The sequence below is a fragment of the Lytechinus pictus genome, chromosome 3 (assembly GCF_037042905.1).
Source record: "Lytechinus pictus isolate F3 Inbred chromosome 3, Lp3.0, whole genome shotgun sequence".
Classification (NCBI taxonomy): Eukaryota; Metazoa; Echinodermata; class Echinoidea; order Temnopleuroida; family Toxopneustidae; genus Lytechinus; species Lytechinus pictus.
In genome coordinates this window covers 60,332,679-60,355,115 of record NC_087247.1, presented here as the reverse complement: position 1 = coordinate 60,355,115, position 22,437 = coordinate 60,332,679, and the positions used below count along the sequence as shown (strand labels likewise).

Below are 22,437 nucleotides of genomic sequence, written 5' to 3'. Positions count from 1 at the left end.
TTCGCATCCTGTTCACGATTACAAACAGTGCATTAAAACAAATAGATGGAAGGTAAGGTCTAGAACACGTTGGATGGAGCTAAGAGAAAAGCCCTCTATTTGTTTAAACATGGACAAGATAAATATGTTGAATAACACTATTGGTATTAGAAACTCAATATCATTATCATAAAACTCTACTCAGAAAATAATATTAGAGAAATTGTTGATGTGAACGCAGTGGCGTACCTGGTATACTTCGTCAGGGGGGGGGGGGGGGCGACAAGGATGAGCAAGGTGGGGGGGGGGGGTAGTAGGCATGGACGTATGCGCACAATCAGTTTTTTCAAGGGGGGGGGGGCTAATAATCATTGCCCAAATATCAACTTCACAGTGTTTAATTTTCGAGCGAGTGAAGCGAGCGAACATTTTTTTCAATTATTATTTAGCCTTTTTACATGATGTGAAACGTGCAGAAATTATACATTCGGTGATAAAATTACCAATACACGAGGATATACTCGCAGTCCTCGTTGCCCTGCATTTTGCAGCCCCCCCCCCCCTATACACGTTTGGATGTGTAGGTCTGGAAGTGGCACTGAAGGTGGGAAAGGTTACCAAGGGGGTGCCAAATAAAACATTTAGGATCTTGCTACTACTGATATTTGCTTTCGGGTGATTGCACTTTATTGTCGAAATTCCAGAAATAAAATGTATTGGATCATGATCGATATAATCAAGTGGTAATTGCAATGTTTATATTAAAATACTTCTTTTATTCCTCCTTGAAGTTGTTTACATTATATTTCCTATTCTGCTCATTTAGAGACATTATAAAAGAGATATTTGACATTGAAATCAGTTGCATTCATGTATTGATTTGCATTTGTTTTATTTCCATATACACAGTTAAAACAAAAATAAATGCATCCATTCACTCATAAAAAATAGATATGAACGTGAAAATATATGCGACAGTAACTTGATATATCACTAGATATGGGGAAAATCACTCTCTCACTGGCAGGAATGTCAGAAGGTTGTGGGAATTTAAATTGGAGAAAGATATATAGGCGGACGAAGGGATCGGGTACATAGGATAGAAAGGGGGACGGTAATAACCAGAAGAATGTGTAAGCAGGGGTATAGCTAGGGATAGCTAGGCCTTTTCCAGTGGGGGGGGGGGGGGGGGATGGTGGAGGACCTTGATTACCGACATATATCAGTACCGATTACCGACGTCCGACGACCAATACTCATCTATATCCAACCCAGGGGCAGATCCACGATTTTAAAGGGGGACATTTTTGTTTACAGAAATGTTGACAAGCCCCAGCCACCCCCCCCCCAAAAAAAAGTTTACACCTTCACTGGCACGTGCCTTACAATTTACACTGAAATAATATAAAAATAATAATTGCGAGTGCGAAGCGCGAGCTGAATTTTTTCTGAAAATTTAGACCTAAAACGATACATTTTGTACACTTAATTATGAATAGGATGGGTATCTTCCTTAATAAATTATGCGAGCGCGAAGCGCGAGTTAAAAATTTTGATATTCCTATCTGGACACTAGACATTCTAAGCAGTTTTACAGAGTGATTATCTAAACAGTCGTGCGGGCGCGAAGAACGAGCTAAAACTTTTGATATTCCGACTTAAGAACTTGATATTCTAAGCACTTTTCGTAAGGCCATGAACAAATTGGTTTCAACTGAATAATGATGTGAGCGCGAAGAGCGAGCTGAAAATTTGAGATATTCCCCCCAGAAAATTGACATTCTTAGCACCTTTTTTCTTTTTTTTAAACTATGAACAAGATGGTAATTAAAAACAATTAATTGGCGTGAGCGCGAAGCGCGAGCTGAAATTTTTTGATACTTCCACCTGAAAACTTTACATTCTAAGCACTTCGTTTAATTAGGAACAGGATGGAATTTTATGCGAGTGCGAAGCTCGAGCTGAAATTTGTTATATTCCAATCTAAGAACTTGATATTCTAAGCAATTCCTGTAACCGTGAACAAATTGGTTTCTAATTATATATTTTTGATTTTTTTATTCCGACCTGAAAACCGGTCATTCTAAGCACTTCCTTTAACTATGAACAGGATGGATATACCAGTGATATGTGAGCACGAAGCGCGAGCTGAAATTTTTGATATTCCGGCCTAAGAACTGGATATTATAAGCACTTTTTGTAACCGTGAAGAAATTAGTTTCTAACCAATCAATTGACGCGAGCGCGAAGTACGAGCTGAAAATTTTTGATATTTCAACCTGAAAACTAGACATTTATTTTTAGGTATCCAACTAAAAAAATTGATGCGAGCGCGTAGCGCGAGCGAAATTTTTGTTGTTATAATTTTATTACCTAAAAGTTGTTTTCTACATTTTTCCAGTCCCTGGTCAGCCCAGTCCGTCCTCATTATCGGTACAGATAGCTTTAAATGTCGAATTGCGTAAAAATCACAGTTTACCGATAAAAGTGTACAGTTTAATTGACATTTACCGATAAAGATGGTGGAACTAAAAAACCGAATCATTTGGAACAGCCCCGTGTGCCCGACAGTTTATCATTTTTTCCGACAGTCTGCAGTCTAGATTTGTTTTCCCTTTCTCTTCAACTCTTTCCTCTTTTTCCCCTCCCCCTTTCTCTCTTTCCTTTTTCCTCTTTTCATTTTTCTTTCACTTTTTTCTCTTCTTTTTTTTTTGCTTGTGACTCGTCAGGGGGGGGGGCAGTCTGCCCCCTGCCCCCCCTTAGGTACGCTAGTGTGTGAACGCTATTTTTTGAAAATCAAGTGCGCCCACTTTGTCAAACGAACTGCGAAAATCTATCTAACATTATAGGGCACTAGAACTATATACTTTCAGTTTTAAAGAGTCAGAGTAGAAACGGGAAATTTTCATTTCGTTAAGTGGGTTAGAATAGACTTTCTTACGAATTTTATGAATTTTACTTATCCGATTTAGGTCGGTTCTTTATTCTTATGAACTCTGTACAATTATCTATTACGGAAAGGATGGGCATTTTATCCCATATACCTAATAGGATCGAAATCTAAAACCGAGTGAATTCTTTAAATAAGTGGATCGCCTCTGGCAGTCTCGCCTGCATTACACGATTCAATATAGCAGCAGTGCCGGTTTTGAAAACCACTATTGAATAATTATTCACAAAAACGCCATATGATATAAGATACGATATTCATTGACCCTAAATGATCTTTGACCTTGATCATGCAACCTAAGACTCCTTCATGACGATAAGTAATACTTGATTACCCTTATATCCACGTTTCATTAACTACGAGACTCATAAAGCTTTCAAAGTTATGATGGTAATTCAACAAATACCCCCAACATGGCCAAAGTTCATTGACCCTAAATGACCTTTGACCTTGGTCATGTGACATGGAACTCAGACAGGGTATTTAGTGATACACCATTACCCTCATGTCTAACTAGATTCATATACTTTCAAAGTTATCACATTTCAAAAACTTAACCCTGGTTAAGATTTCAATATTGACGGCGCCACGTACCACCGCCGCCGCCTTCGGAAAAGCGGCGCCTGTACGAGTTCGCGCTCTGCTATATATGCAGGCAAACCAAAATGGAGGCTGATTTCGCTTGAGAGTTTCATATAAACCTGTATTGCTGTTGGAGGGAGAAATAAATCATATCTACCAAACCAAGTATCATTAAAAAATATCAAAAGCGATCGACTTATGGCTGGTAGTTTTAATGATAAAAAAGGGTATCCTTTTTTTTTTTTTTTTTTTACTTCCATGCATACTGCTGAAGATGATAATAGCGTTTGATTCAGTTTTCTATTTTTTTTTCTCAAAAATTCTTAATTTAAATTTGTTCGCTCAATACAAAAATGGATTAAAATATTTTACATTGACCAATCACAACCATTAACAATGATTAATGGCTTCATATCAGAGGCATTCGAATGTCGACAGGGCATATAATATTGTATCTACCCAGATTACTTTTAAAACATCACAACGTGATGATTTGAAAGTAAATGGGTATTAAAGTGTAGATCAAAATTTAAGAATCTTTGGTAGGCTTATACTTTTTAAGCTACTTTAGACGTTAAGATTTTTCTTAGTTATCATAAAGTGTTGATGTCAATATAGTTACCGAAATTATACAGCAAAGAAAATTGATCAAGCAGGAACACTAAACATGCTAAATATAGGTCGTTTGGCTCATCCGGAATCAAGTTTTTCTGATACTGTTATCTAAAACCAACCAATAGAAAATTACGCCATTACATATAACTTCACGTTTGCTTCCTTTTCTCTCTTATAATAACATTGTCTTGTTTGGCTGGTGTAATTTGCTTTTACCGTAGTACAGATCGTGTATGGCCCACCTGCCTAATTGGTTAGCCAACTATATCTGCCATGTCTACATACACCATCTAATTCCTATTTTCATGTCAAAACGCAGAAATTTACTTGATAAACAAGTAGGCCTAATCGGAATTTGTTATATTAAAAACATGAATTGAATTGTATGTTATTATAAATCTGTCAAGGTTGTAATATCTTATTCTTATAGGTGTAATGATGATCATTCATAAATTATTTTCTCCGCATATAGAGCAATGTGGTAAAAGGAAATTAACGAATTTGTATGTAATATCGTTCATCATGCATTGCTTTGAATACCAAAACATAGTAAACGGAGCCGATTTAAAGTAGACATTACATCTTTGAGATATCGTTAATTCATGCGATGTTTACTTTTGAGTCTTTATTCCATTTATTTCTATGTAAAATTGTATTAAAATGGTTGGAATTATTTCATTTTTAATGTGTAGAATACAATAATGCATTGAAATACCATCATAAACATCAAATATGCTTTTAGTGAAAAAGTGCATCCCAACATGAAATGTTCTCTGAAAAAGAGAAAGATCCTTATTAAACAGCTTTAACGCTGATCAAAATCAAAATAAGAAATTATATATAATAAAGTGTGTCAAAAATTGAATATCCATCTTTTCCTCGTCTTTGGAATTCTCTAAATCCAACTTTGTAATTGTAACAGCATTGAGACCTTCAAATCTGAAGGTCTCAATGTTGTTACATGCAATTAGACCTTCAAATCTGAACTTAAGACCCATCTTTTCCAGCAAATGATGTGTGACATATTAAGGAGCCAGCCCCTTTGAATGTGTTTTGGGTTTTTTTTACAGCTAAATGGCGCTATACAAATGCTGTTCATCATCATCATCGAAGCCAGAAAAAACCAATTTAAGATTGTTATTGGCTCGTGCAAATAGAAATTTGGTAGGCCTACATCTTACTAAGCAAATTATGATTATGATGGCGAAAAACTACACTAAATTACGATTTCATTTTTTCTGGGACGGACTGCATAATGCTTAATTTCACAAAATAGCTTTATGCACATCATTGTGCAAATGGGAAAACCGATGACGTTACTCATTGATTATTTATATTGTATTGGATTAAATGAAATATGAAACATTTCTATTTTCTCCTTATCAAAAATAATTGATTACATGTTTATAATTGTCACATATTGTAACCTATTGTGATTTGTCTCCTTATCGTCAAATTAAAGCATTGTCAGGATTCATACAATAAACTATACAAAGAATGTTGTGTGACATCATTAACTATCCGATGATCACCGCTGATTTTTTAAATGAAACAAGCAAAATCTAAATGCCATAACTTTCTTATTTTACATCCAATTTGAAAAGAAATTTTCAGCGTTATATGCTTGTTTGATTTCTATCTTTTTGTTCGAGTCAACTATTTGCTGTGTGGACTTCCCTATAACATGTATATACGTAACCATTTGTCGAACGGATATTGTTTCGGATAAAAGATGGACCTCACCTAAAAGCAGGTTTATTTATCATGATTACAATTGTGTCAAAAGGAAGGAAGTTCTAAATCCCAGGGTATACGACCTATATGTTCAGGGCTTCAGGCAATAATAGTACAAGCAAATGGGCGTGTACACCCCAATCCTTGGTTTTATAAGAGGAAATTAGCTACCATATTACCATCATATAGTGTGTTCGAGCTTTCTTACCATCATTTTCACTCCGGTCAACTGCGACGGCAAAGAAGACAATGGAGCATCTCATCTTTTGTCTATGTGCCATCCTGGCTTTACAAGCTAGGAGCGAGCCAGTACCAACTGGGCCAATGATCAATGTCAACGAGGGTACCCTACAAGGATTTACAGCTCGTTATCAAGAAGACACCCAGCTTCAAGTTGACAAGCAAATTGATGTATTTTTGGTAGGAAATTATAGTTTGCCATCATAATACTTTGAGATACACTGCATAAATTATGATATCTGTTTTGAACAGACTACGAAGACAAACTTTACTCCAGACCATGTAGGCCTAAACCGTAAACACTCAATACATTTTGGAGAAGAAAAAAAATCTGCAATTGTTTTACGTCTCTCTAATGAAAATCGGTCGATCTCTTAATTTGTAAAGTCTCACATGCTATAGAATACAGCAAAAGAAAATTATGAGCAATCAATGTTGATGTTTCTTTTACAAGGGGGTGCCATTCGCTGATCCTCCTGTAAGATTTGCGGCTCCAGAACCCAAAACCCCATGGACCGGGGTGTATGACGCCACTGCATTCAAACCAGCCTGTCAACAAGCACCATCACCTATCTACCCTGATCAAAGTGAGGACTGTCTCTACCTCAATGTATATGCACCAAGTCCTAAGGTAATGGCAAGTTTCATAGCTTGGTATTATAACACAAAATTAAAGGCCTATATAAATAGGCCTACATTTATTTTCCAGACGTAATTTAATTGGGATCGTGTTTCCCGTGACTAGAAAAATGGAAGAAGAGGGAGTTCTTCGATGATGGCTCCGATCTCTGGAAGGGAGGGGAGGGTATGCCGGGGATGTCGTTCCAAGCATCTGTTGCATTTTGTACGGTATTGGAGAAAGCCGAGACGTTTCCCTGTTATGAGAAGAGTATCCACATGCTGACTTAAGTTTTGACTGAGCCCTGCACACAGGATGCGTATAAAGACCTATCTTGATCTTTTCAGTTTGGTATCTTTGGCCATAATCTACGTTTGATATTATAAAAATCATATGTTATCATCCATGTTTAATGAAAGCATATTATTTCTAGCCGTCTAAAGCTGCCGTAATGGTATGGATCCATGGAGGTGGTTTTTCGGAAGGATCTATCATGTCAGTCGGCTTCTCAGGTGGACCTATCGTGAGCGTTGGAGATGTCATCCTCGTTACCATCAGTTATCGGCTTTCTATATTTGCAACCTTCACAACCAGTACGTATATTATTTATTTAAAAAAAACATAGATAAATGAGTGCAGGGACCAAACCGAACCTGTTTACAATAATACAACATAATCGTGTATGAATTGAAAATAATCGAATTATTGACATTGAACATACATATATTATGAAGATAATTATATCAAACTAGACCACTTTAACACCGAATACCAGAATATTGTCGATATTGAATGTTGGTCCTTAAAGTTATATACTCTATTTTCTCTTTCAGTAGCTTATAGGAGGCGTAATTGTACAACACTACTTTTGGCTTAGCCCCCCCCCCCCCCCTTTGAAAACCATTCCGCGGCCCCTGACTACTACTACTTATAACAAGGGGCGCTGGAAGCTGCCAAAATGAAATCGGAGGCAGCCACACTACTACTACTACTACTACTACTACTACTACTACTACTACTACTACTACTACTACTACTACTACTACTACTACTACTACTACTATACTACTACTACTACTAGTAGTAGTAGTAGCATGAACATAGTAGTCACACTTTTACCCCTCTGTGTGTCTCTCTCGCTGAGACTTTATTCGCCTCACCCTTTTGAATCCCCCTCCTTTTATATTTTCCTATTTCTTTTTCTTGTTTTACCTTTGCCTTTTTAAATATCTTTCTTCATTCCGCTTTCCGTTTTAATGAGTTGCGCCCCATTTCCTTTCTCTTCATTTCTCTTCCTTTATTTTTAACCATTTTTTCATCCATTATAAGATGCTAAGGGGTGTGACTTTTTTTTCGGGAACGATGGTTGTGAACTATACGGAGCCCCTACAAGTTGACATCCCCCTCGACTTTAAACTCATTCCCTCGACACTCGTTGCCTCGACTTATACTTCTCTGCATGATTATTCGATGGAATGAGGTCATGGGAACTAGTTAGTAAATCGTGAGAACGACTTAGAGAAAACAAGAAACATGTCATGTCACCTTACCGGCTCTGTTGTGAACTATTGTGCACACCTGCGCACAACTTTGTTGAGCCAAGTATATGGCAAGGGTGTCATAATAGTTTACGTCTAATTTACGACTAGTTACGACCTGTTCATAGATCACGAATTGGTTGCGCATAAATTCCCGCACGTCTCAGAGTATTTCGCCTGCTAATGAAAGCACGGCAATCCGCTAATCATCATTAAGTCTGATTTAATGTTCAAAATGAATTATGTGACAATGCATGAATTATTCGCACTAATGCGTGAACATGTCGTGCCTATTCGCAAGGTTGTCGTAAATATGACGTCAAATAGTCGGAAACATTGCACTGACGAACCATTGACAAGCAGGCACTTTGTCAAATTGTCATGAACTGTCACGAATCTTGCCTAATGATCCACCGACCACCATCCCTATAGTTATGAACTTAGTTCGCTTATCTTTTTTTTTTTTCTTGATTGAAATTGAGGCGTGACTTCATGCAAGTCCAAGATTTATACCCTGTAAAGCCCCCATCACACTTATTCCGAATCAAGCAGAATTGGCCTGAATGAAAGGACTATTGTTTGACCACCAGTTGGTCATTTAAATCTACTTCGAACATCGTTCGAAAATATCCCAGGAATGTTTTGAACATGACCAAAACCTTCGGGACGGCCAAAAGAAATGACAAAATATTTCGAATGCACTCAGAATGCAGTCAGGATATTTAGAATGCCCCGAGAATGTCCAAGAACGTAGCACGAGTTATCAATCTGACTCCATTGCGGTTAATTTTGACTAGTGTATGATGATACACCTGGTCAATTTACTGAATTTCAACTCCAGTTTGGTGAATTCATAAGTTCCTCCCAAAAATTTCTAGATTTTTTGAATATTTTTTCTTTCCAGCTTCTGCTTGATTCCTGCTGATTCCGAATAAGTGTGATGGGGGCTTAAGGTTAGCCTGGTTTAAAGTATTCATGATAGATTTCCTGCTTCACTCGTTTACTGAAATGGCGCGTCCTGGAGCACGATCAGTAGTCTTTCAGATATGAAGAGCTCACTTGCAAAAGGGGTTAGGTCCATTTTTCATCAAATTTGATTTTTATGTCTTAATGTAAAGATTTTTAATGCTCTATAAGATGATACCAAAGAAAAGTTGAAATTCCTATTAAAAAGAGAACTAAAAGGGCAAAGAAATATCACTTTTTTTTTCAAAAGGGGTTAGGTCCATTTCAGTTTAGTTGCAAAAGGGGTTAGGTCCACACAGATTTTTTTTTGGAAAAGAATATCTTAAAGAGTATGAAGACTGGTAGATTTCTCTTATACCCAATTTCATGTTCTCATGGTAGGGTATCATGAAAATTTAGTTTCGCATACGAATATTGCAATATGGGAGAATTAAAAAATGATTTTCTTGGAGTGGACCCCCTTTTGCAACTAAACTCTTTTGAAGAACTCATTTGTCAAAAGGGGTTAGGTCCAATTTTCATAAATTTTATTATTTTTTGTTTCTAAACCTCTAAATTTTAAGTCACTCTGATGATACGAAAGACAATTTGAGATTCAAATGAAAACGTGAATGAAAAGGGCAAAGAAAAATCACTTTTTTAATAAAAAGAGATTGGATTCATTTCAGCTTAGTTGCAAAAGGGGATAGGTCCACAATGATAATTTTTCAAAAAATATATAGAAAAAAATTGAAGACAGGTAAATTTCTTTTATACCCAATTTTATGTTCACATGATGGGGTAGTACATCATGACAATTTAGTTTCTCATAAGAATATTGCAATAAGTGAGAATAAAAAACATGTTTTTTCTCGGAATGGTCCAAAGTGGACCTAACCCCTTTTGCAACTAAACTCTTCATATATTGCAGTTGATTGAAAAATCTTGGTTAAAAAGTTTGATGATGAGAGAACCTTATTGTCTATTGTGAAAACCCCTGATATCATGGATATTGTCATTAGTTCAAATTCAAATTAGTTTGGTTTGGTTTTAGTTACCGTATAAAAATTACAACATAAAATACATTGTACAAAATATTAAGAATATATATATAAACACTTAAAAAGATGCGGATGGATCACTCTTTTCAGAGCCATTAATATAATGGCTCTGTTCTTCCTAGAGTATTGCAGAGAGCTTTAGTATAACTGAGATTATGCCTTTTATTTATTTTTTGTTATACCTTGGTCACATTTGCTCTACGGCGGCCGTACGGCGGCCGTAGATACCTGAATTCGAGAGATTTCTGTGGCGGCCGCAGAAAATCTGCGGTGGCCGCAGGGTCGACGTACGGCGGATTCCTACTTTTTACAGACCGTAGGGGTGGCCGTAGAATTTTAACTCGGAGTTATAACATTTTTTCTTTTCTACGCTCGCCGTAGAAATTAGACTAGCCGTAGGCATGGCGTAGAACGGTCTACGGCGGCCGTACGTCGAGCGTACGGTGGCCGTGCGGCTGCCCTCGTGTTTTTCTTCCCTCCTTTCCCCTTCTCCTTTTGTGTGATCTGCTCGGGAGCCACCAGGCGCGTGTTTAGAATTTTGCACCTCGGGGGCCCGACCTATAATTTTGGCCCATATGCATGTGTACTTTTCAAATAAAAAATGGCGACCCTTCCTTGTCAGGCAAACAGGTGCCATAAATGCATGATGAATTATCTTATTTCATTATCATATGAAAAAGGGCAACTGCAGACCACTTTTTTAATAATGACTTGATAAAAAGTAATCTATCCATGAATATGATGTAATTTAAAGAACAAATGTGACCAGGAAGCACAGATATTGCCCTTTCACCAGCGGCTAACTTGGGTAAAATATGACGTTATTATCATTATTATTATTAGTAGTATTATCATGGGGAGTTAAATGCTGATTTTTGTTGTTTCCTAGGGTGTAGTTCTTACTTAAGACTAACGCGTTTATTAACATCTTAACTTTATTCATACAAACAAGTTAACATGGTTAAGGGAGATTTATTTCATAAGTCCAAATAAATAATGCGAACGTGATTTTCGATAGCTTGTGTATAGACCTGAAAATAGAATATTCTGAGAAGTTTTGTAAGCATGAGCAGGATGGGTATCTCTCTATATGTCAGGGTGAGCTGAAAATTGTCTATATTCCAAAATGACCCAAAGTTTGGAAATTCTAAGCATTATTGGCAATCATGAACAGGATGGGCACTTAAAAATTATTCGATCCGAGCGCGAAGCGCGAGCTGAACCTTTTTTATATTTCGTTCCAAAACTAGACATTCTACGCAATTTAGGTAATCACTAGGTAATCATTAACAGGATGTCCATCTAACTAATCATTCGATGCGAGCGCGAAGCGCGAATCACCCCAAAGTTCGATTTGCCCCCCCCCCTTCCTAGGTCGAACATTACTGATCATATAATATTCAGATCAGTGTCAAACATTAATTTGGCGAACCCCCCCTTCCTAGGTCGAACATCAATTTGCCCCCCCCCCACACACACTTTTATTACTCCCCCTTTCCCCTTTTCTCTTCTCTCCTTTTCTCTTCTTCTTGTTTCCTTCTATCTTTCTTTTCTCCCTTTTCTCTTTCTCTTCTTTCCCCTCCTTTTTTATCTCCCTCCTTTTTATCTCCCTTTTCTTTTCCTTTCTTTCCTCCCTCTTTCTGGCGCCCCCTTTCCCCGACCCTCCCCTCCCTCCCAACCAGAATACGGGCATGGGCATGGTGCGACACTTTGAAAACTTTCTGAAATGAAATGTCTAATGTAAAATATCATGATGAGTGTGACAGGCAATTCATGGTATACTCACTGTATAGTCCCTCTGCAGCCACCGTGAGGGCGCCTTGCGGCCACCTTGCGTCTGCCGTAGTATTTGTCAAAAACCTACGGCCAGCGCAGGGTCGCCCTACTGCGACCGTACGTCATGATTTCAAGGACATGCGTCAGCCGCATATTTTTTTCTCCATAAATTAAAAAATACGCCGTGCGGCGACCGTAACATAATGTGACCGCGAGAGTAAATGGCCGTGGAAATTCTGCGGCGACCGTAGAATTGCTACTCGCCGTAGAAATTTTAGAATCTACGGCGGCCGTAGCAAATGTGACCAAGGTATTATCAATGACGAGTTATTTCTTTTCTTTCACTTCAGAGGATGAGGCTGCCCCTGGAAACGTTGGTATGCTCGATCAAGTTGCTGCACTCAAATGGGTGTACGAGAATATCGAAGGTAATATTCACAAGGGCGTTGGCAGGGTGAGCGGCCAGAAAAGGGAGGAATCGAAATTTATAACAGAATAGAGATATTTGAAGTACCATAATAATTCTTTGACTTTACTGCAAACATAATTATAATCTGATAAACCAAAATGCACCCATTCATTATTAGAATTGTGCCTAAATTGCAGCACATATGATTATCGATCGGACAATTTTCAAATGTAAATGGCGACTCCTCAGCTGTATATTATTGTTGTTTATGCGTGAATGCTGCCTGTCACGATATTACGTCTACAGACAAAACTGTATTTCACGATCAATGAATCCGCGGTTTTCTAAAGAATTCCTTTAGTTTGATTTTCAGCATGAAGAACATTATCTTAAGTGGTTGGCTGTACCAGCGGTATAATTACGTGAATATTGATAATTATTTTTGCTATGTGCATTATATTAAACAGCATTTGGTGGTGACAAGAAAAGGATAACCTTGGTCGGAGAGAGTGCCGGAGCCGCCAGTGTGAGCTTCCATTTACTCTCCCAGCTGAGCAGGGATTATTTCACTCAGGCTATACTGCAAGTAAATACTAACATACAACTCTTATTTTATATATTTTCTTGTATAGCACCTTTTAAATAATAATTTCAAGTTCCTTTCATGCAGGGGCGGATCCAGCCTTTGCCTTTTTCAGTCACATTTTCCCCGATCGGCCGCTCGAAGTTGATTTTTGTTTGTTTATTTGAAGGGTATAGTCCTAATAGTCACTTCTAAGCTTTATTCTTATAAATTTACTAAATATATAATAATTTCATAAACCTTATTTAAATAGTGCGAGCGCGAAGCGCGAGCTATTATTTTCATGTATTTTGTCCTAAAATTTAAACATTCTGGGCAATGTTTGTGATCCTAAACGAGATGTGTATCCAACTAAGTAATTACTGCGAGCGCGCAGCGCGATCAAAAAATTTTAGAATACATTTTGATCTGATCCAAAAAGGAATTGTTAACGCCTGCGTGTAGTTAGCCATGAAAACGTTACATATTTCAACAATCAAATAAAGCGAGCGCTAAGTGCGAGCTGAAAACTTTGACATTTCTACCTGAAGAATGGAAATTTTAAGCACTTTTTGTAATCGTGAAAAGGATAAGTATACAACTAAACAATTGACGCGAGCAGAAAAATTTGAGATTTACACCTAAAATAGGACACTCTATTCGTGTCTTGCAAATCATGAAAATGATGAGTAATTGGAAATCTTCCTACATCAATAATGCGAGCGCAAAGCGCGAGCAAATAAATTTTGATATTGTGATCTGAAACTGGACAATGATTTAAATAGAGAACAAGCTGCGTTTTTTAATAGACATGCGAGGGCGTGTTTCAGATTTCTACCTAGAATCTGGGCATCCTTTATTGATTTGCATGTTCACAAAATGTCCGGTAAAGGGGTACTTTTTCGCGGGACAAGTCTGGCCCGCGAATTGTTAAAAAAAAGTGTATTTGACTTTTCACCCGGAGATTTCTTTAAAAAGGTTTTTTTTTTCTATCTCTCTCTCTCTCTCTCTCTTTGGACTCCTGAGAAGGTATAGAGGGTTCACACAAGCAGCCATATTGAAGGACAAACAATAAAAACCTGTGCATCAGACTATGAACAGTCATTGTTTTCATAGTTTTGCTATTGTTTTGTCGTTTTGTCCTCCATCATTACTTCAGGGAACCTCATGCTATTGCACATGAGATGAAGGGGGGGGGGGGGTTGTCTGTCCTGAGATAGGGGGTTGGAATGAGAGCTCACCTGAGATAGGGGTACATTGAGCAGTGTTCCGGATTTAAGAGGGTCTCCAAGGCAAGAAAATCCCGCGAAAGGGGATTCAGAAATTTTGGCATACATGAGATAGGGGGTGCTTTCAAAGGGAGGGAACGAGCACAGGCGTACCCTAAATAACTCTGAGTGGGGGGGGGGGGGGCGGCGAGAGTTTGCGAACAGAACTGTAGGAAAGAACGCAGTTGGAGCGGCGAAGCATCTTTGAAGTTCACATGCCACTTAATCATTTTTTTTATTCGGGAAAGATAGTATAAAAACATGCAATGTTAGTACAACTCAGTGTCTTATTTTCAAGAAGCCACCTTCACAATCTTACTTTGAAGGGATTTTGCCGCTGACTCTATTAAGTTGGAAATGAAAAACTGACCCGTAATCATTCTTTAACTTTTTTTCAGAGTGGATCCTCTCTTGCACATTGGGCTTACAGAGACGATGATGAATCTGAAATGGCAAAGGTGGAGAGCCTTGCATCAGCAATGAACTGTGAGGCGAAGAACTCTACAGCTTTGGTTGAGTGTCTAAGGTCTAAAGATGCAGAAGAATTAAGATTAGCATCAAGCACGGTAACCTCCATTTATTGCTTGCACAATTTTATTAAAAATATATATACCTGTTTTTGAGAGCACTTATATCTTATCTGGTTCACGTCTATATAGTTTTCTTAGTTTTAAGACCAACACGACAAAAGGACTTATTCAAATTGGCGAATACAATATACTTTGTTTCTCTTTAGTGTCTCTCTGTCTCCCCCGTCTCTTCTATGTTTTTTTTTCATTTGGATTATCAATTCAAAATTAAGATAAATGCCGTTTTCTTATGACCACAAGCTTTTATACATCGCTAACTCAAATTACGTCTCTGGTTATAGGTTTACACTGAACATTACGTAGTCGTCGATGGTAACTTTTTAGAAGCCAGTCCCCCCGAGCTCTACAAAAGGGATGATTTTAAGAAACTTCCGATGATGGCAGGCTTCACAAAAGACGAAGCATCTTTCTATGCCCTTTTTGATTTCATTCCTGAACCCCCTATCTCTGGGAAAGTCTTTACGGAGCTAATAGCTGGCACCCTCCAAGAAATTGGTATTGACGGAGAAGACGTCGTGGGTGTGGTTTTGCAAGAATACGTTGATTGGACTATTGCCGATGATCCAGAAGCAGACTACTTCCAAGCCATCGTCGACTTCTTTACTGATACACATTACGCCTGCCCAGCGGATGGGGAGCTCAGGTTTCATGCCGATGAGGGTAGTCCTCTGTTCGAGTACTACTTCACCCATGTTCCTAGTCAGTAAGTATTGAATGCAAATGAATTAAATTGCATTTATTACCAAATCTCATTGTCAAGTACATTTACGCGAACAACCACTTCTTCTTCGTCTTCTTGTTTAATTAAGAAGAAGATGAAGAAGAAAGCATGCATATTTAAGCCCTAATAGTGGGTAAACCCTCCGATTCCTAAGTTTCGAAAATGTAATGATATTGGATATCAGCTCTTTTGTAAAGATATCATTACATGAGTCTAATATTTAAGTAGCAAGAAGTCACAATTACCCAAATAGTTAAAAATGCCATATTTGGCGGATGTCGGGAGAAAGAACTATACCAAGGAGCTTTGTCATGTGGTGCAGGCACTAACTAGTTCAATTCATGCGTCGCCAACCTTTTTTATGCTTTGTTCTGTCTTTAATTTGACCATATTTGATTTATGTCATCTTTGTTTGGGACAATACCCACAAAATTCAGTGGTGTAACAGGCGAGGGCAGTCTGCCCCCCCCCCCCCCCGGCGGATTTCGTCGGGAAAATTAAAAAAACGGGGAAAATGGAAAAGGGAAAAAGAAAGACAGGGAAAGGGAAAGAAAGGAAGAAAAAGAGTAAAGAGGAAAAAAGGAAAAGGGAAAGAAAGAACATACACTGCAAAAACTCCGGTGTTGATTTACTACCAGCCCGGAATCTATAATGTCCACACCAGAACACCAATTTGAATTTGGTCTGACACCAGATAGGTGTTTATACCATACCAATAAGTATTTAAAAAGCATCGGTTTGATTCCAAATTGGTGTTGTTTCAATACTTCTCTGGTGTGGACATACATACCGGGCTGGTGTTAAATCAACACCGTTGTTGTTGCAGTGTAAAGAGAAGAAAGGAAAAACGGAATGAAAGAGGGAAATGAAGGAAATAACATGTGAGAAAGAAAAAAAATCGTCCCAAAATACTAATAAATGAGTGGAAGGGGAAAATAAATCAACAGATGCATGGCAAAATGGAAAAGTATATTTATGGCGGGAAAGGGAAAGAAAAGACGAAACAGAAACGGAAAGTGAAGGTAGAATGGAATGAGCTGAAATGCTAGGGGAAAAGGAGAGTTGAAAAATGAAGAAAGGGGAAAAAACGAGAAGAATTTGATAGGATTAAAAATAATGAACGGGGAGAAATAATGGGTTGGCGTATATGAATTCGATAAAGGCTTACTAAATTTCATGCAATACAGTCGCAAATTGCACAAAAAAATACTGAACTTCGTTCCGGAGTTACCGCACGAGCATCGACTAATATTTCTGACCAAGGGCTATAATAAGACATGCCCCTTTAATTATATCATTATAATTTCATTTGAAAAGACCAAACATTTTCTCGCTCCCTTTGATCGCTCGCGACGTTTTAGAAATTTTCCCACATTTGCCATATTGTGCCCCTTCAAAATGTTTGGTTTATTACGCCACTGCGTTGAGGTAATGTTTTGTTTATAAAATACCGGTGAATTTTGATTAAAAAACAGCGGTAATCATTAGGTTTAAAATGGCTGAATCTCGAGAGGTTCCGGGGCTCCGCCCCGTACCCCCCATATAGTACTGGCGTACAATTGGAAGGGTTTAAGGGCATGGCCCATAAATTTCTAAGATCAAGAATAAAAAAAAAAAGGAGAAAAAAAAGAAAATTAAGAAAAGAAAAAGTGTAAGATATAAATGTTATTTTTATGAATATCATGTCAATATTAGTGGTGTGCAGATAGGGGGGGGGGCTTAGGGGCAACTTACAATTCATTCAAAGCACATACGTCATCATCTCATCAAATTGAATACCGACATCGGTACTTGTTAAACTTACCGTATATTCAATTCACTTCAAATAAACATTTATTTTCTTCCATTTTACAAATTTCTACATTTTTTTCGTAAACATAAATTCATACAAAAATGAGTTTGTCATGAAGAATATGAATAATACACATTAGGTTTATAAAAGAACTAAGAAGGTGTATACCCTAAAAGCAAATGCTTGTGGCGGGATACGCCTATAAAGACATGTATCTGCCTACTTACTTTCTTTTTCAGCTTTGATGGTCTGCTCTTATCTTTCTTTCACTGTCTTTCTCTTTAATTTTGTTTCTATTTCCTTGTCTCATCGTGTTTGCTCGCTTTCCTATTCTTTGTGTTTTTTACATTCATTTTATTCGTAGGCATATACTGCAACAATTATTTTGATTGGTCCACCAACTACAAGCAATTGCTTTTTAGTGGATCCCTCCATTTCCACAGATATTGATCAAAACTGAATGATGCGTTACTTTGCTATTATATATTTTGTCAAGCTTACTCGTGATTTCGATTTAACATTTTTTGTATTACGATGTATTACGCGTATATCATTGTAGGCATAATACTTCATATTTTCTGTTCAAAATTGAATGAACGAATTTAAACTGAAAATATGAAATTCAACCAACGTCTAATGAATTGATTCTAACAATTAAACCCGTATGTGTCTGTAACGATATGATCATTTATATTTTTGATCGACAGGAGTATTTTCACTATCGGACAGGAAGCCGTACCTTGGCTTGGAGCTGGTCATGCAGAGGATATCCCGCTTGTCTTTGGTTGGCCATTCATAGAAGAAATTGTAACATATGTTGGGTTTAACCTCACAGCCGAAGAAAAGGAACTCTCTCATAAAATCATACAGTTCTGGACCAACTTTGCAAAATCTGGGTAAATTCCGATTTTAGAAATTATCAAACTTTCAAAGTACTCGAGAAAAGAAATTGATAGAAAATACTGATAGATCAGCAACTTGAGCGTGATATTAATGCAATTATGATAAAAGTTTCTTGTAAAGCAAGTGAAATGGATTGAATGATTTTAAAGAATTAAGAAATGATCAATTGCAATTGTATTGATGATAATGAAGATAACTTTAATGATAACAATATCTATCAATAATAATAACAATAATAATAATATTAACGATATGTAACCAATAGTAACCAACACATTCGATAATATTTTATTCGGTCCAATTAGTCTATATATTACGAGCTGGCGGATAATTATTCTAATTTATAACAACTTCCACGATTCTTATTTTTCTAACTATCCAGTGACCCAAGCAAAGCTTCCGAAAATGCTGCCCCTGGTGAAAATGAATACAGTTGGCCGGCCTTTGAAGTTCCTGGTCTCCGTTATAAGGAATTATCAACAGAGCTTGGAGAAGGCAGAGCCATAAAGGCTAGGAAATGTGCTTTTTGGAGAGAATACTTCCCTGAGGTCTTGAGTACTTTAGGTGAGCCCCCCCCCCCCCATAAATAGAGCACAACAGTGATTATGACATCGATATATCAGGGACGTGAGAGGGAGATCTCGTGATTGCGTTAGTTTGGGGTTTCTTTCCAAACTGATCTGCGAGTAGAACAGAAGGAAGGTAACAAGAGGACAATATACTATGAAACTTTCCCAGTGATCTTCTAAGGATAATGAATAAAATACGTTTAAACTTTGTGCACCAACTTGACTTCGAATCCATGCAAGTCATAGGTTGACATACTGCTTTTCTAACTTCACCTGGCCGGCTTCATAGAATTTTCAAAGTGATGACCTCCACCCCCTTTCTGGAGAGATGGGGTTGGGATTAGTACGGTTAATAAACAAACAATAATATCTGATAAATTATATACTACAGCTATCACAATGCTCACATAATGTTCGATTTGATTTGATTTGATTTATTTCATTTAAACACGGTAAAAGGCCCTCGATCAGCCAATAGCTGGTTTTCAGAGAGGCCGTGCAATATACAAACAATACAAAGAATAACAAATCATAACAAAGTAAAATAAGTAAAACAAAAAAACCTATATACAAAACCAAAGAGGAGGATGAAACAAAACAGAAACAAAATCAAAACAGAAAAACAACATCAAAACAGATAAACAAAATCACAATTGTAACAAAATAAAAGAGTTTGGTAAAAAAAAGGATAATCAAGATTTCAGGACTTTTTCAATTTCAGATTCAAATAAATTTAGATTTGGTAAAGTGCGAATACGTTCTGCCGAATTAAAATCAAGTATGGCAAGATATAGGCTGCTATTTCGTGCAAGTCTGTTTTGGGTGTTTTTAAGTTTATTATATTGTTTGAGTTACGGAGTGTGTGGGTAGAAAAATGCAGTAAAAGCTTATTGAGTAACATAAATATTAATACAAGTGTTTGTTTTTTCCATCTAAGGACGATTGGTTCAGCATTCTCAATTTGGTGTATAATGCTGATGTGCTGAACAAGGAATCAACTTTTAGCACAATTCGTAGGGCCCTATTCTGCATTACAATGAGACGATTAATTTGGGTTTTCCCTGCATTTCTCCAAATTATGAACAATAATCAAAGTGGGGTAGAATAAGACATTTATACAATGACATAGCAGTATCTTGAGATATATATATGGTCTCACGCGTTTTAAACAGTATAGACTTGAAGTACTTTTGCTTTTCATCTTATCAATTTGGTCATTCCACGTCATATATTCATTTAGTACCACACCGATATATTTACATTTGTGCATACGATTTATAGGAAAATTATTTATCTTGATCTGAATATTGGCAAACTGACGTTATTTGCGTTTTGACGAAATGATCATAAATTCACACTTGCTTGTATTCAATAATAATTCATTGCAACGGAGCCAACTGGCAATATTATTTAAATCTTCATTGATTTTACGTTCAAGTTCAACTGGGTCATTACAAGCAAGATAAAGGCATGTATCATCGGCACAGTGATAATGTACTGTGCCGAACAACTTTGGCTATATCATTCAAATACATAAAAAAAAAACCATCGGACCAAGGATACTTCCTTTCAATCTTTATATAGCCTAACTATTATTATAAATATAGGCACACTAATTTATATTGGTCTACGACTGGTTCTGTCATTGGAGGAGAAGATAATGATGTGACATCACAGCTCTTGCAGCCTTGTAGGTGCCATAGTCAGAGGTAAGTTGCAGGGGCGGAGGTTGTAATAGAATATAGGATATTGGTGGTAGATTAATAGAAGATGGTGCTACTGGAAATTGAAAGAAAATATTTTATATTACCTTCAATGTTTTCTGATTTCTTCCATATTCTAGGGACGCCAGACGCTGAAGATGATGACGAAGAGAATTTGGATGAGCCAGGATCGCAAGAAGTATTGGCAGAGTATCGAGAACTCTTAGGGGAATGGCGACGAGAGTTTCAAGCATATATGCAACGCAGGGGCAACCGCTGTCCTGCAGAATAACAAGGCTTTTTAATATCTTTTAAGCCTGTTGATTGATTTGATATCTATTTTGCAATAGAGAATTAGAGGATAAGTTATATGGTTATATAAAAAAGCTCTTGATAAATTATCTACAAAATAGGCAATGTCATGGATAATATCTGTTTGGCGCAAACAGTTTTGTAGTCTTCATGAAACAACTTAGTTTTGCGTAATAATATTGTGACAAGCTATATTTTACAGGCCTCTTTTCAGTTTAAGATATTTGAAACATGAATATGCATACATTGTTCATTATTATCTATTCAATGATAACTAACATCCGATAAATGGAATTTGAATACAGCTCGATATTTTGAAGGTCTGTAGTCTGAAATTTCATTAATCCAATTAAGGTTATTACATTCCGATGGTTCGTTATTCCGAAATACGAAATAAGGTTCGCTAACAATTATATATAGGGCCTAATTAAAAAATGGAATTAGCTTCGCAATGTTTGGTACTTAACGTACCTTATTTTTTATTTGATTTATTTTATTTCCACATTTCAAAACAAAAACAAAGAATATACAAGTATAATATTTTTTTCAATATTACATAATAGGCAAATATTTTTTTAAACATAATGAATAATGCACATAAATCATTATAAAATATCAACTGTACTGTGAAATTATATCTATATATACATTTTCTTTAATTACTGAACATATATATATAGAAATGTGGGAGACCTCCATCTTAAGCTTGGAGCTTGAAAGTGATGGAGGCCTCCATCTATCAAACTTTCGTAAAAATGAGCCCTTATTTCATTTCCGGATTAACGATTCTTTCTGCATAACAAACATCTTTTGAATCAATTATAGCTATCAAAATTGTGTTTCATTGTAACTGATATTGGAAATGTATTAACATCATAGCAAATTGCATTATAATACAACTACGTTGCACTTTCTAATCATTTTGTATTCTTAGATAAACTTGGTAAAGGTTAATCTTCGTAATTTATGAATCAATTACTAGGAATATAAAATATCATACCTATACGAAGCGAAAAATATATTTAACTTATATAATGCAATAATGTCAGTAATTTATTGCCATCCCGGTTTAACAGTTTCAGGTTGATTTCGTTTTGAATGATTATTCAGTGAATATTTAGTAGCCTATATTCTCTAGTTGCCACTGATGCAAAAAAGACACTTCAGTTCTCTGTCTCAATCTGAATTCGAAAATTGCTTTTGCTATTGTTTAATTCCACACTAATATTTTTGGTTCATAACGATAATAATGACTGTCCATTTTTTTTGTTCGCTTTACAACGCGTAATATGCGCTTTAAAGCAGTAAACAACTTGTCTTGTTCAATTCAAATAAACGTCTATTTGCTTCCATTTCACAAATTTCTATTTTTTCGTCAACATAAATTCATACAAAACTCAGTTGGTCATGTAAAATATAAATATGTACATGCTAGGTATATAGAAGAAGGCGTATACCCCTAAGATCTTGCCGGCTCCTTACGGCGGGATATGCCTATATAACATCTTGCCGGCTCCTTGTGGGCGGGATACGCCTATATAACATCTTGCCGGCCCCTTGTGGCAGGAT

General features: G+C 36.8%; 1 protein-coding gene across 1 annotated transcript; it reads left to right on the top strand.

Annotated features, from left to right (window-relative positions):
* Positions 1-5,880: 5,880 nt before the first annotated feature.
* Positions 5,881-22,229, top strand: LOC129256874 (cholinesterase 1-like). Its single transcript, XM_054895076.2, has 10 exons — positions 5,881-6,280; positions 6,555-6,731; positions 7,153-7,312; positions 12,390-12,467; positions 12,916-13,034; positions 14,677-14,844; positions 15,150-15,571; positions 18,089-18,277; positions 18,667-18,848; positions 20,697-22,229. The coding sequence occupies exons 1-10, from the start codon at positions 6,110-6,112 to the stop codon at positions 20,846-20,848; spliced, it is 1,818 nt and encodes a 605-aa protein (XP_054751051.2). The 5' UTR covers positions 5,881-6,109; the 3' UTR covers positions 20,849-22,229.
* Positions 22,230-22,437: the final 208 nt, after the last annotated feature.